Here is a 14,265-nt window from a genome sequence, read left to right on the forward strand (position 1 = left end):
TGGAGGGTGAACCAGCGGCAAAGGAAGACCTTTCTCTCTGTCTCTCTCTCTCACTGTCCACTCTGCCTGTCAAAAAAAAAAAAAAAAAAAAAAAGTAGAAGTTTAGGGCAAGAAGCTGTCAATTTAAAGAAATTTTTTGGAATTGATCTAAATAAAAGCCTAAATACACTGTATTATGTATGTAGGACAAATATGTTTTTGAGTTTTAACTAACATTCAAGGAAATGTTAAAGCATAACTGATATATCAATTGGAGATAGCATATAATGGTCCTAGATTTTTAAACAAGGAGCTTTGCCCTGACATTAAAATTGTAAATGTAAATATTTCATTAATATGAAAATTTAATTTGGAAAACCTACAAGTGTTTCTGTCAAGTACATACAAGTGGTCATTGAAAAGTTCACAGGAAAGGCATATTATGAGAAAACTATGTACTAGTGTCAAAAATCTTAAACAAAATTTATCTTTTAATTTCATTTTGTACAAATTTTTCAAGTCCCCTCGTATGAAATTATACATAACAACTCATAAGGAATTTTTACTGGGGCCAATAATGTGATGTTTTACAAAAGTATGCAAGAAAAAAAAAGAAACAGAAACCAAAATAAAAATGCAGGCCTATGAAATAAGACTATCCTCAGAACTAGATTAGCAAGTATTATCACAGCTTGCTTTAAGTAATTAAATGAAGTAAATGTTCTCAAATGAACAGGAACTATACTTTGCATTTTTTTCACTTTTCATAAATAATATGACAGTCTACTCTTCAGGCTTTTGAAAAGGGTTAATATTTCTCTAACTAATTATAAAAGTGAGTAAAGGTTCACATAAGGTATAAGGAGAATTCCAAAAGTTTGTGGAAAATGTACAATGTATTTAATTCCATTTTCCATGAACTTTTTTAATACCCTCATATCACCTTTAATAGCAGTACCTACTCTAAATTCTTCTTCTTTAGGACAAAAAGAGTTTTATAAATAGTATTTTAAAATAATTCTCTACAGTCTTTCTTGCTATTATCATGCTAATATAAATCCTAAGTTTGAGTAAAAATCTGTAACTCATGCTTTAGATTCTAAGCATATAAAAGAGAATTCTCTTAAGATTTGCATTTTATAAAAATTATATAGGTTGGGGCCGGCGCTGTGGCTCACTTGGTTAATCTTCCACCTGCAACGCCGGCATCCCCTATGGACACCGATTCTAGTCCCGGCTGCTCTTCTTCCAATCCAGCTCTATGCTCTGGTCTGGGAAAGCAGTAGAGTATGGCCCAAGTGGTTGGGCCCCTGCACCCACGTGGGAGACCAGGAAGATGCTCCTGGCTCCTGGCTTCAGATCAGTGCAGCTCCAGCTGTTGCAGCCATTTGGGGAGTAAACTAATGGAAGGAAGATCTTTCTCTCTGTCTCTCTCTCTCTCACTGTCTATAACTCTACCTCTCAAATAAATAAAATCTTTAAAAAAACTAATATACAGACTGAGCTTTCCACAACATCTTTCTCCTATGACTAAAGAGTGACAAAGGAACTACATGAGGGTATTACAATCCATGCATATGTGACATCTTTAAAAAGCTGATGAAAATGTGCATTTTGAAAAACTATGCAAGGATTTTTAAATCTTTTCCCCAATATAAAATTTTAATTCCATTTCCCATTAACTGAAGTACTCTACACATATAATTCAGCTCTTTCTTCATATACATGGAGTCAGACTGAGATTATACAGAAATGGGGATGATGGACAAAAGACAAGTTTCCTTCTTTCTTTTGAAACCAATATCATTATGCCAAATAAAACACACACACACACACACACACACACAAATAACCAAAGAAATTATAACCCATCTGTTACAAGAGAAGCTAACAATAGGAGAGATCATCACAAACTGTAAGAGATTTATCAAAGTATTCCTTCTCCCAATATGCAGTGTGAATAAAACCCCAATTAACTTCCAAGAAAGAATAATAGGGAGATTGATATTAGATAGCGGCAGAAGCTGATAATGCACCAAATCCCCAAGCCTCTCAGATGTACATACTGAACTGGTAAAGACAGACCCAGTGCCTTCATCTCCCCTCTTACTTACTACACTCTGGCTTCCATTTTTCCCAAGTTCTTCCTCTGAAATCTTGCTCAAATTATCTAAGTAGTGGTCTGATATTGTGTGGCACAAATCTTCAAAAGAATAATCCTTTTCTTGACAGAGTTTTATTTCATCCAAAAGTTTGGATAATTCTCCAGTCACTGTTTCACCTATAAGAAGATCACATTTTTCAGAAGTTTCAAAAACATCATTATTAAAACTTAATGTTAAATAAAAGTATAATTGCTATGGTGATGGAACTCAAAATATGATGCATAAGATTAACTAGACAGGAACTATTCTCAAAATAAGGAACTAAACTATAACTAGCACAAGAATATCAACAAAAGATCACAATTTTGCCTATATTTAATCTTTCTGAAAATAGAAATGAGTGTTGAAAGCTTATATACATGAAAACGCATCTAGAATTATAATTCTTAGAGTTTTGCTTATTGTAGGATTTTATATTCAACAATCTTTCAATGGCATTTTACATCATTGACAGAATTCAACAATTCATTAACAAATTTAAAATGCTGTTGAGAGCTTATTTCCTATGTTCAATAAATACAAATAGTAGAACTTACTTAAACAATTGTATAAGTAAAAAATTAGAATTATGATATAGGCTAAAAAAGGAAGACAAAGAAAGAAAGAATATTTATCACCTGCCAAAATATGAAAATTTTGTAGGTTGCATGCAAATTTATATACTCTTTTCTAAACAGTATGGGAAAAGTACTTTATAATTTGTGAAAACAATTTTCCAGAAGTTATAATCCAGACCTTAGTATTTTTATTATGAATTACAAACACACTTAAGATCATAAATGCATGCATGGGTTTACTTCTATGTTCTCTATTCTGTTTCACTGGTCTATATATCTGTTTGTACACCAGTCCCATACTGCTTTGATCACTGGAGCACTATGACAAGCATGTCAGGAACCTACAATGTAGAAAGGATAATGTCTTCAAAAAATGTTGGGGAAACTGGATATATATTCACAAGCAGAGGAATGAAATTAGACTCTTATTCACACCATATATAAAATTCAACTCTTATTCACACCTTATATAAAACTCAACTCAGAATGGATAAAAGACTTAAAATACAGGATCTTACATCATAAAAATCCTAGGAAACATAAGGAGAAAGCTTTTTAGTCTTGGTCTTGATAATGATTCTTTTGGATATGACACCACAAGCACAAGCAACAAAAGCAAAAATACCAGTGGGAATGCATCAAAACAAAAAGCTTTTGGAGGAGCAAAGGAAACAATCAACAGAATAAAAAGGCAACATTTGGGATCAGAGAAAATAGTTGCAAACTGTAGATCTGACAAGGAGATAATACCCAAAATACATTATATACACACATACAACTCAGTAGAAAAATTAAAATAATACAAATAAAAAATGAGGTGTAGAACCAAATACACATTCTCCAAAATGACATACATATGGTCAATAGGTATATGAAAAGAAGCTCAAACCTTTCACTATAAATTAATAAAAATTATATAATAAACATATGTGTTATATAATATATAATAAAATTATATAGATAACAAAAAATTATAAAGAAAGCTGGGGAGGGAAACTGGGAGGGAAGAAGGCAGTAGGAGGTATCATATTCTTAGAATTATATTTATGAATTACATGGAATCTGTGTATTAATATCACATTAATATGAGAATTGTACTACAGTAATTATCTTGTATTTGCTCACCCTGAGAATCTAATATATTAATAAATCCCTTTAAATTTTTGAAATTATTTTAAAAATCATTAATCATCCAGTAAATGTAAACCCAAACCTTAATAAGATAACTCCTCACATCTGTTAGAATGGGTACTTTCAAAAAGGTAAAAACAAGTATTGGCAAGCTTGTGGTGGAAAGGAAATTCTGAAAAAGCAAGTATTGGTGGGAATGTAAAATGGTATAGCCATTATAGAAAACAGTACGGAGGTGTCTCAAAAAGTTAAGCTACCTTATGATCCATTCTGGGTGGGATCCAAAGAAAATGAAACCAGTATCTTGAAACCAGTCTCTGCACATGCCCCTGTGTTCTCTGCCACATTATTCAGAATAGGCAAGATATGGAGACAACGTAAGTGTCCCTTGTCAGATGAATGGACAAGGAAAATGGATACACAATGAATTATTTTTCAGTCTCAAAAAATGTCCTGCCATTTGGGACAATTACGGGTGAACCTGGAGGACACTGTGCTGAGTGAAATTAGCCAGAAAGAAAAAAGACCAATACTTACTTCAGTTACGTGTAGAATCTAAAAATGTCAAACTCATAAAAACAGAGAGTAAAATAATATTTTCTAGGAGCTAGCAGGTAGAGGAAATGGGGAGATATTAATCAAAAGATTGGTTATGGGGAAAGAACAAATTCTGGCAGTCAATTGTACAGCATGGAGACTACGGTTAACAATACTGTACTGTACACTTGAAATTTCCCCAGAGAGTTGATCTTGAGTGTTCACACATTCAAAAAAGTTGTCATTGTGTGAGGTGATGGATATATCATTCAGCTTTATTTTGGCAATCTTTTCACAATATATACATAGAGAAAAAATCAGGTACACTGTAAATATGATTTTTATTCATCAAATATATCTCAATAAAGCTTGGAAAAACACATTTAAAGAAAAAAATCTATGAAGTATCTACTCCATATAATCTTTATTACAGGACTGCAATCATTACTCATTATATCTCAAGGCTAAGAACAGAGCCTATCAAATAGCAGAAACTCTATAAATATCGATTGAATGTGTAAAATACTCAGTAGAGAATAGAACATGTTAGATCTGAAGTCTCAACATGTATTAGCCTTTGTAAACTGGACAAATTTACATAAAAGTCTAGTACAGTTTCAAGAGCTTTATAATTAGCTACTCACTTTTGTTCTTTTGGGAAGGAGACTCGGCAGGAGGTGAAATGCGTGTTTCCTGCGTTGTATCTTCCTGTACATGCTCTTCAAGGATTGGTGATCTTCCAACGCCTTCTAAATATTCTGTGTATATACAGTTTGGAGATTACATACTTAAATTTGTTTATTTTAAAATCAGTAACCAAGCTTTACTTGTGGTGATCCAATCTTTATTTTCTTATATCCTCAAAAGAATTTCCAAAAAACTAAAAATCCGAAAGAACTTCGTGATGAGCTATTAACTTAAAGATTTTTAATTAAATTAGATACTTCGGGAGAAACACGTGAGCCCCTTTCTTCTGAAAACTGAACTTATTCCATTCCTAAAGATACACAATAGCTTCCGCAAATATTTTGTATCTGAAGATGTAAAGCTCTCTGAAAGACAGCCCGAATAGATCTGACCACTGAAACACAGGTGTTAAATTCAGATGGATACAACAACCAGTCAGGTAACATAAATGATTTATGTTATAGTTGTTTTGTATCATTGCAAGGTAAGTTAATTTGCATACTAAACTTTATTTCCATAAAAAGTCCATCCCCATTATTCTTGAAGCAATGTCCTATACTCAGACTTTCATTTTCCCATTTCTGATGAAGATATATAATAGCAACAGCAGCTAAAGCCTATTTTTTTGCTATGAAACCAATATTGTCCTAAGTATCTGATATAAATTAGTTTACCTAATTCTTACAAAACTACAATACATGCACTAGCACTACCTAGTTTTAAAGATGATAGTCAGTGGAGGAGAAGTACTAACTTGTCAGCATTCATACAGCTGATAAGTGGTGGAGCCAGAGAGAAATGGGACAAGAAAACATCTCACCTTTCCCTTAATCATAAGGAAAACAGCATCTGAGTTCAGGGATAAATGTCAAACAATATGCAGCCTCAATTTACAAGAATAGAAAATGTGCACAGCATGTTTAACCAGAGAGCAGCTGCTCCAAGTAAAGTTCAGCAATGAATCACAATAAAAGCCTGCATTTTTATAGATGCCAAAACTCGGAAGTTTAAGCAGAGATTCTAGATTTTTAACTGCTGACAATTTATGCAATTTTCATGAAAACAAAGTGTGGGCCAAAAATACGTGATCTAAACAAAACATGTCTGCTATCTGCAAAAAGCATCAGCCCACAAGTGGCTAGTGTGAACCCTCCATATAAAGCTTTAAATCAACACACCCCTTTCCATAGGGATCTCTTTATTGTACTTTATTCATAAGGAATTAAAAAAAAATCCAATTAAGAATTGTGTACTCTCATGGCAACCAACTGTGTCTTCATACCACTCAACTACTTTCTACCAAAAGGCAATTCCACTGGAAATATTCTACTTGGAAAAGAAAGCACTATACAGGATTTTATCCTTAAAATTCTTGAGCCATGCAGTAATTATCATTTTTGAATAGAAATTTTATAAAATAGTAATTTTATCTACTAAACAAATTCTATTTCCAAAACAAATATTTTGTTACATTTTAAATGTATCAATGATTTGAAATACAGTAATAGGAACAGTATGTTCACATTCCTGAAATCTGCGAATAATTAAGAAAGTTCAAAGATGTCCCCTCTACCCTATCACAAACTGACATATCTAATGAATCTTGACTAATGAAGGGAGTAGAGTAGCTACTCCCACCCATATAATATTTTCACCACCCATATGATATTTTCATCTGCACTGGACCAATGTGGGATGTTAAAGAATGTCTATAATTATAGCATGCTCTTTCTTAAGTGGGTGACATTTATTTCCTTCTCCCAAAATACATACAACCTTTAGATTTCTTTTTTTAGTTCAATTAGTGACAAAAATCCAATATAAAACATAATGTGCCTAGAAGAAGGAAGATTGATAAAAATGGTATGTGCCATGAATACTTTTCAGTTTTCATTCAACTTGATTTTCAATGGAATTAATATGAAAACCCATGCTTAGATTCTTCTCTGATTTCCTTTTTAGATACATTTGACTTAGAATGTTTTACTGACGAGACAATTTTAGGGGCTTTAACTTCCCTGAAAGGTTTTGAGAACAGAGAGCAAAATGGCCATCAACTACTCCCTCCCTTATCCTATGGGCCTTTGTTAACTTCTGTATCTCCACATTCCCTGACTTAGTTTTAATGCATTCCTCTCTGTGGAGAATAATGCTGTTCAGTTTCCCATCTGATAGCTAATGAAACCTATCCAGCCCCCCTCCTCTGCTATACCTGCAGGCAATCTGAGACAGTTGTTGGGGATGATCACTGCTGGGCAGTGCAGGAGTCAACTTAAAAGAAGAGAAAAAAAAAATCTGGTTTTTAAGGTAACATGTTACATCCCCGGCCTAGTCATCTATACAAGTTTCAGATCGGGGAGCAGGTTTTCAATACGTCATTAACAGGCTGCTTGGGATGCCAGTGTCCTACATCAGGGTACCTGGGTTCACGTCCTAGCTCCACTTACTGTTCCAGTTTCTGCAAATGCACACCCTGGGAGGCAGCAGGTGACAGAGCAAGATGTCTATCTATCTGTCTCTTTCTCTCTCTCTCTCAAATAAACTTTTAAAATTAATTTTAAAATGTTTAATTTCTAGATCAAATGTGGAATTGTGTAATTCTGCAAATAAAAAAGTAGCATCTAGATGTTTGTAAAGCCTGCAATAGACCTAAAGACTGAATTAACTGTAAGTGTACTTAAGTGGGCTTTATAAAATAAAAAAATAAATAAAAAAAAAAGGCAAGACTGAACTACTGTGTACTAGGGAGGAAATATGTATTCTCTCAGCTAACTACAGGTTTTGTTGTTGTTAATCCAGCTTTTATGTACTACTTCTGCTACTTAGGATAGGAGTAAAAATTTGAGCAGATTGATCTCTGATAGCTTCATTTTCCCTCATGCACAAAAAAGAAAATAATATCTAACTTACATACTCCAGAAAATATCAGAAATCAGAAAAATAGAAAAATTCCTGCAAACTCTTATAGCATTTTTTTTTTTTTGACAGGCAGAGTTAGAGAGAGAGAGAGAGAGAGAGAGACAGAGAGAAAGGTTCTCCTTTTCACCCCCCAAATGGCCGCCACGGCCAGCGTGCTGCACCCATCTGAAGCCAGGAGCCAGGTGCTTCCTCCTGGTCTCCTATGCGGGTGCTGGGCCCAAGAACTTGGGCCATCCTCCACTGCCTTCCCAGGCCACAGCAGACAACTGGACTGGAACAGGAGCAACCAGGACAGAATCCAGCGCCCCAACTGGGACTAGAACCCAGGGTGCCAGCACCACGGGTGGAGGATTAGCCAAGTTAGCTGTGGCCCTGGCTTACAGCATTGTTCATATGTACTATAATAATTAATCATTACCAATTTATATAGCTCATTACCTTCAGACAAACTACTCCATATTTACTACATGGGTTTTAAAAAGATTTTTAAGCAACAAGTGAATGAATAAATATTTAACTTCATTAATACTGAGTACTGAAAAATGGAAATAAAACATTAAGAAGTATTATGGGCCGGCGCCGTGGCTCACTAGACTAATCCTCCGCCTTGTGGCGCCGGCACACCGGGTTCTAGTCCCGGTCGGGGCACCGGATTCTGTCCCGGTTGCCCCTCTTCCAGGCCAGCTCTCTGCGGTGGCCAGGGAGTGCAGTGGAAGATGGCCCAAGTCCTTGGGCCCTGCACCCGCATGGGAGACCAGGAGAAGCACCTGGCTCCTGCCATCCAATCAGCGCGGTGCGCCGGCTGCTGCGCGCAGGCCGCGGCGGCTATTGGAGGGTGAACCAGCGGCAAAGGAAGACCTTTCTCTCTGTCTCTCTCTCTCACTGTCCACTCTGCCTGTCAAAAAAAAATTTAAAAAAAAGTATTATTAAAGATCTACCATAAAAATATACACATAATAAAATCAATCAAATGTAAAATTTAATTCAGCACCCCCTCCACCAAAAAAAAAAAAAAAACAACTATGACAGTTTTAATTTAGTCTTGACTTTAGGGCACACATGTCCATCATTCAATACAATTTACCTTGTAAGAGTGTTGCAATCTGAAGAGACTTCTGAGATGGATGTTCCTTCAGAATGTCTAAGACTGTTCTACCTAAGCTATCCTTTATGTTGGCATCAATTCCTGAAAAAAGAAAAACCATATGTATACCAGTGATGTTTCCTCAGAAGATACTGTCATATATTACTGCTCTCATCTCAAACATATATAGACCAGGCACTGAATGTGGCCTTAAAATTTGAAGTTACACACACACACACACACACACACACACAGATTTCAGATGGAAGGTGAGAACCTACTGCTACCAAAGATTAAGAACATTTATGGTTATCAGACCCAATCATTAAAATTGCTTTTCATGACCACTATAGTTAACTAAATATTACACTATTAAACTGAAAAATATTATTGACTTAGTGTGAATTTTTTAAAGGCTTATTTAGTTATATAAAAGTTGGAGTTAGAGAGAGCCGGGGGAGAGGGGCTCCATCTGCTGGTTTACTCTCCAGATGGCCACAACAGCCGGGACTGGGCCAGGCTGAAGCCAAGAGCTTCATCTGGGTCTCCCACAATGGTGACAGGGGCAGAAACACTTGGGCCATATTCTGCTGGTTTTCCCAGGACATTAGCAGGGAGCCGCATCAGAAGTGGGGCAGCTGGGACCTGAACCGGAGCCCATATAGGATGCTGGCATCACAAGTGGTGGCTTTACCCACTGTGACACAATGCTGGCCCCTAGCATGTGAATTTCTAAAGTATAATGGTTATGTGATTTAGATATCCAGAATACTATGGTAAAAATATTTAAAAGATAATGATTGCAAACCATGGCAGTAATGTTGCAGACTTAGAATATTTCAATATTCAAAAAAACTGAAAAGCACAATTAGTTTCAACAACTGTCCAATTATTATTGTTCTAAATACTAAGTCAAATATTCTCCGATATTTATTTTTGCAAGAGTATATTCAATATTAGCCACACTCACCATCCACCTGGTGATTAAAGTCTCTAAAGTGTCCAACCAAAATACCTTTTTTATTATTTTAGCTCTGAAAATATTTATTGTACTAAGGAACTTACTAAAATGTGGCTAATACTTTCACTGCCTGAAAAAAGTTACGAACTTTCTAAACATCTAACTCAAAACAAAGCCAGTTTATAGAATCCAGTTCAAAATGTTAGTTAATCACAAGATTTGTAAATAATTTCTTATATTTGTGAAGGGATGTGTGGCCAGCACATACTTAATTGCTTGCAACAAATCACTTATTATATAGAATTGGATTGCCTGTCAAAGTTAAATATACATGACATTTTAACTTTGCACAATCACGACATGAGAGACTGTCAATAATTTTTGTTTTAGAGGAAAATAAACAGACCATAACCCATACAAAGAGTGAAATCAATTACTTATAATATACATTTTCATCCATGTCTTTCATCCTAAGAAAAACCTGACCCTAGTTCCAATTTTATTTCCTTTCAATAAGAATATACAAATGAAGGCAAATAAGCTGACTTCATTGTTTCTTCAAAGCATTTCCTCTAAAAGGTTCTCTTTAAAATAAATCATGGTAGCCAATAAACAATAGCAGAAATTTTTGTCTACCGTAGTTCACAATATAAAAACTTAAGCAATCTAGGGAAAATATTATGTTCTTTAATAAACCAAGCAATTGTCAAAACTTCTCAGGAATCACTTCCTTCCTCCTCTTTGTAGAAGGCAGAGATCTCCTTTTCTTTTTGGTAGTTTCTCTAGTATGTTTAAATGCTATTTAAATATAAAAAATTAGTCATTTTCAAGAACTTTTTATAAGAACATCTACTGAATAAAGTAAAGTACACATTTATATCAATTTTATCTAAACATTGAATTTCAATTCTAATGGCATGAATACATGTCTGCAATTTGGAGACAAGATGAGAAGGGTGATTTGTGAAGAAAACTGTGTCATTTTCTTTTGTCTATTTCTGGTATAGAAACAATATTTGGCAGGATAAACTTTATGAATAATCATGACAGTTACCTGTTTCTAACAAAACTCGTACAACATCCACTTTTCCAAACAATGCTGCTTCATGGAGTGCACTCCCTTTTTCTGTCTAGAACAAAATAAAAATAAAGTACAGTTGCATTTATAATGTTGACAGGTTAAGAAACTGTCATTTTATGCACTCATACATATTTTCTATCATTACAGCACTCCCTAAAAGAATGGTAGTATGAAGTAAAGAGATTTTAGGAAAATATCCAAAGACTTGGGTCTATAAAACACCTCTGCCTCTGAGTAGCCATTTGACCCTGTTATGTAAAGTGAGCCACACACCTTCTCTTAGCCTGGGTTGTCCTCAAGTATAAAATAAGTGTAGTGATGCCTACCTGACAAGGCTTTCGTGAGTGTCCAACAAGTTCACTCAATCAGCATGCGTTTATTAAACACCAATTATATGTCAAGTAGTTGAGGGATGTTCTGAGGTATGGAAATATCACCCTGGTCCTCGTATATTCACATTCTAATTGAGGAGACAGATGAATAAATAAATATTTATGATAAATGAAATCTACGCTATTTAATGTGGTTTACAAAACCCAAATGATCTTCTCCCTGCTTTCCTCTTCAACCCCCTCTCCTGCCCGCCACAATTTTTTCTCTCTGGCCTCACATCCTATTCTCTGGGAATACTGAATTATTTCATATTAATGCCTTTCTCTTCTTCTCTAGGGATCTCAAAGGCTGGTCCATCTGCCTGGCAGCATCTAACCCCTCGCTCTCTTGACTTCACAATCACCTATTCTACAAGTCCACAATCTTCAGAATGAATCGCAATCACCTGGACAGCATGTGGGGAAAAGAAAAAAAAAAAAACACATTTCTGGGCCTATCCTCAAAGCTTCTGACGCAGTAGTCTAAGATGAGGTCCAATAATTTCCATTTATAACAAGTTCCTACATGATGCTAAGGGTTTAAAGAGTAATTCAAGAACTACTGACCTATAGTCTACATCAAATCTGAGCTTAATATAATTTCATTAAGTAGGACATCTGTGGTCCCTGCAATCTAGCTTTTCTTATGTGTTCCATATCAATCTATATTTTCATCACCAACACACTCACAATACCTCATTACGTTTTCAGGCAATTGTTTATTTCCCCTCATAAACTAAGTTAAGTGGAAATGGAGACTCGATCCACTTTTTCACCATTTTAGCTCCAATATCTAGCAAAGTACTTTGAAAATGTGGATGCTTAGAAATATTTTGAAGGTAAAATGTAGAGACAGGAGGAAAACAGGATGGAAAAGAAGGAATACTTGTAAATAGTGTAAGTATCGGGATGCAGTGCAGGCAAGATCGGTTCTGCCTTGAGGAAGATTTCAAAGTGGACTCTTTCTGAGCTAAATGATTTTTGTTTTCATTATTTTCCTAACAACCTAACAAATAACAAATAGGACTTGAGAATGTGTGTATGTGTGTGTGTGTGTTTGTGTGTGTAAAAAATATTTTTTTGTGTAACTAACCTATGATAGTTTATGAGTGCATTGTTAGGAGGTCTGAGGTATACTGAATATCAATGTGGTCTGAAAGAATCTTCAAGACGACTTGTCAGACACAGAAATACAAACGTCAGATGTTCTCTGTGAAAGGTTAAAAAGTGTCAAATCCAAATGTAGAATATTAATTCCTAGAAACTGGGAAGGAATGGTGGAGAGGAGTAGAGAGAGGGCAATTGGATAGTAAGTACCAGTCAGATGGAAACAATAAGTTCTGGTGCTGTAAGTTCACAATAGCCTGTAATTTATTTTATGAGTGGCTGGAAGGGAGAGCTCAAAGGCTCCACATATGGGGCACTGATGGGGACTACTCTGATTTGATCAGTATACATTTTATATTTGTAAACGTACTGGAGTGTCTCACTTGTATCCCACAGATATGGGCCATTATTACACATTAACCTAAATTTTAAGTTTAAGGAAATGAAAAAATAGTAAAAATAAAAATATGAATGAAATACATAAGAAATATGATGTGACTGGCATTCTATGCATAGATGCTAATAAAAATGGAAATAAAAATAATTTCTAATATATAGCAATGAGTTGAAGAAAAGGAAAATATGGAAACTTACTCAGTTCTTTAAAAAATACTTCAATAAGAACAGGAATACTGTTCACTCCTTTAATAATATCCCTTGAAATAACTGAATTCATCTCATTCTGTAGTTTTTAACCAATTTTCTTATTACTATTTTGATTCCCTTCTACTTTTCACAAAATTTTAGGTTTGTCATTAGAAAAACCCTTTTTGGAGTAGTATACCTAAAATGCTGACAATAAACAAAATATTATTTTAAATACAGGCTTTAAGGGAAAAAGTAAAGTGATTCCTCAGAACCTGGGTGAGGCTTGGGGCTAGGGAGGGGGATGAGAACAAGTTTGAAACCAAAGGGTTAGAACTGAACAGATATTTGTTCTAGGGACTCTGCCAACCTATGGGAGACCAGATCTTGTCTGTACCCAGTCGCTAAGGCTGACACTGGGAGGGGATCAAGAGACAAAGTCTGAGGTCCAAGCAAGGTGGAGGCTACATCAATGATACCCAAAAAACTCTAAAACCTCTTAAGAAAATCATCTTTGATTAAAAAAAATTGAAGCAATAATATATTTCATAAAAGGAGAAAGTAGGAATGTGTACCTAGGCCTTAATTCTGAGTAGAACAAAAAAAATAAATAAATAAACCTCAGAGTGGTCATCTGAAGTAGCAGTTAAGGCACCACTTGGGATGATCACATCCCATATTGAGTGCCTGGTTTGACTCTCCCTTCTGATTGCAGTTTCCTGCTAACGTGCACCCAGGAAGGCAACAGGTGATGGCTGGAGTACTTGGGTCTAAATGCCACTCATATGGGAGATCCAGATTGAGTTCCTGACTCCTTCCTTCAGCCTGGTCTAGCCTCAGCTATTTTGAGCATTTGGGGAGTGAGCCATCACACAGAAGGTCCCTCTCTCTCTCTAATTAAAAAAAAAGGAAATAAATAAACAAATCTCCCTTAAGAATTCCTAAACATAACTTCTACACTTACCTCAAAATCTGGGACAAAGATTATACAATTTAAGTTACCTCCTATCCTGAGCCAAATGGTAGAATAAAGTGATTCTGAATTTGTAGCACCAGAGACAGACATAAATGTTTATAAGAAGATATAAAACTTCTTTTAAA

At 35.2% G+C, this 14,265-nt stretch overlaps 1 protein-coding gene across 20 annotated transcripts in view; it reads right to left on the reverse strand.

Moving 5' to 3' along the window:
- Positions 1–14,265, reverse strand: part of ANKS1B (ankyrin repeat and sterile alpha motif domain containing 1B) — a 1,209,513-nt gene that overhangs the window by 1,013,005 nt on the left and 182,243 nt on the right. For 19 of the 20 annotated variants that reach the window (XM_089308838.1, XM_089308836.1, XM_089308835.1 and 16 more), the window contains 4 exons: positions 11,075–11,150; positions 9,060–9,161; positions 5,014–5,127; positions 2,094–2,260 (listed from right to left, as the gene is read on the reverse strand). In XM_089308838.1, coding sequence (XP_089164964.1) covers positions 2,094–2,260; positions 5,014–5,127; positions 9,060–9,161; positions 11,075–11,150 — 459 coding nt within the window. Of the gene's footprint in view, positions 1–2,093; positions 2,261–5,013; positions 5,128–9,059; positions 9,162–11,074; positions 11,151–11,427; positions 11,519–14,265 lie in introns of those variants that run through there. The other variant, XM_070052747.2, reaches the window with a different exon arrangement.

This window comes from Oryctolagus cuniculus, chromosome 11 (genome assembly GCF_051225735.1).
Source record: "Oryctolagus cuniculus isolate XC-2025 breed Fujian yellow rabbit chromosome 11, ASM5122573v1, whole genome shotgun sequence".
In the NCBI taxonomy this organism is placed as follows: Eukaryota; Metazoa; Chordata; class Mammalia; order Lagomorpha; family Leporidae; genus Oryctolagus; species Oryctolagus cuniculus.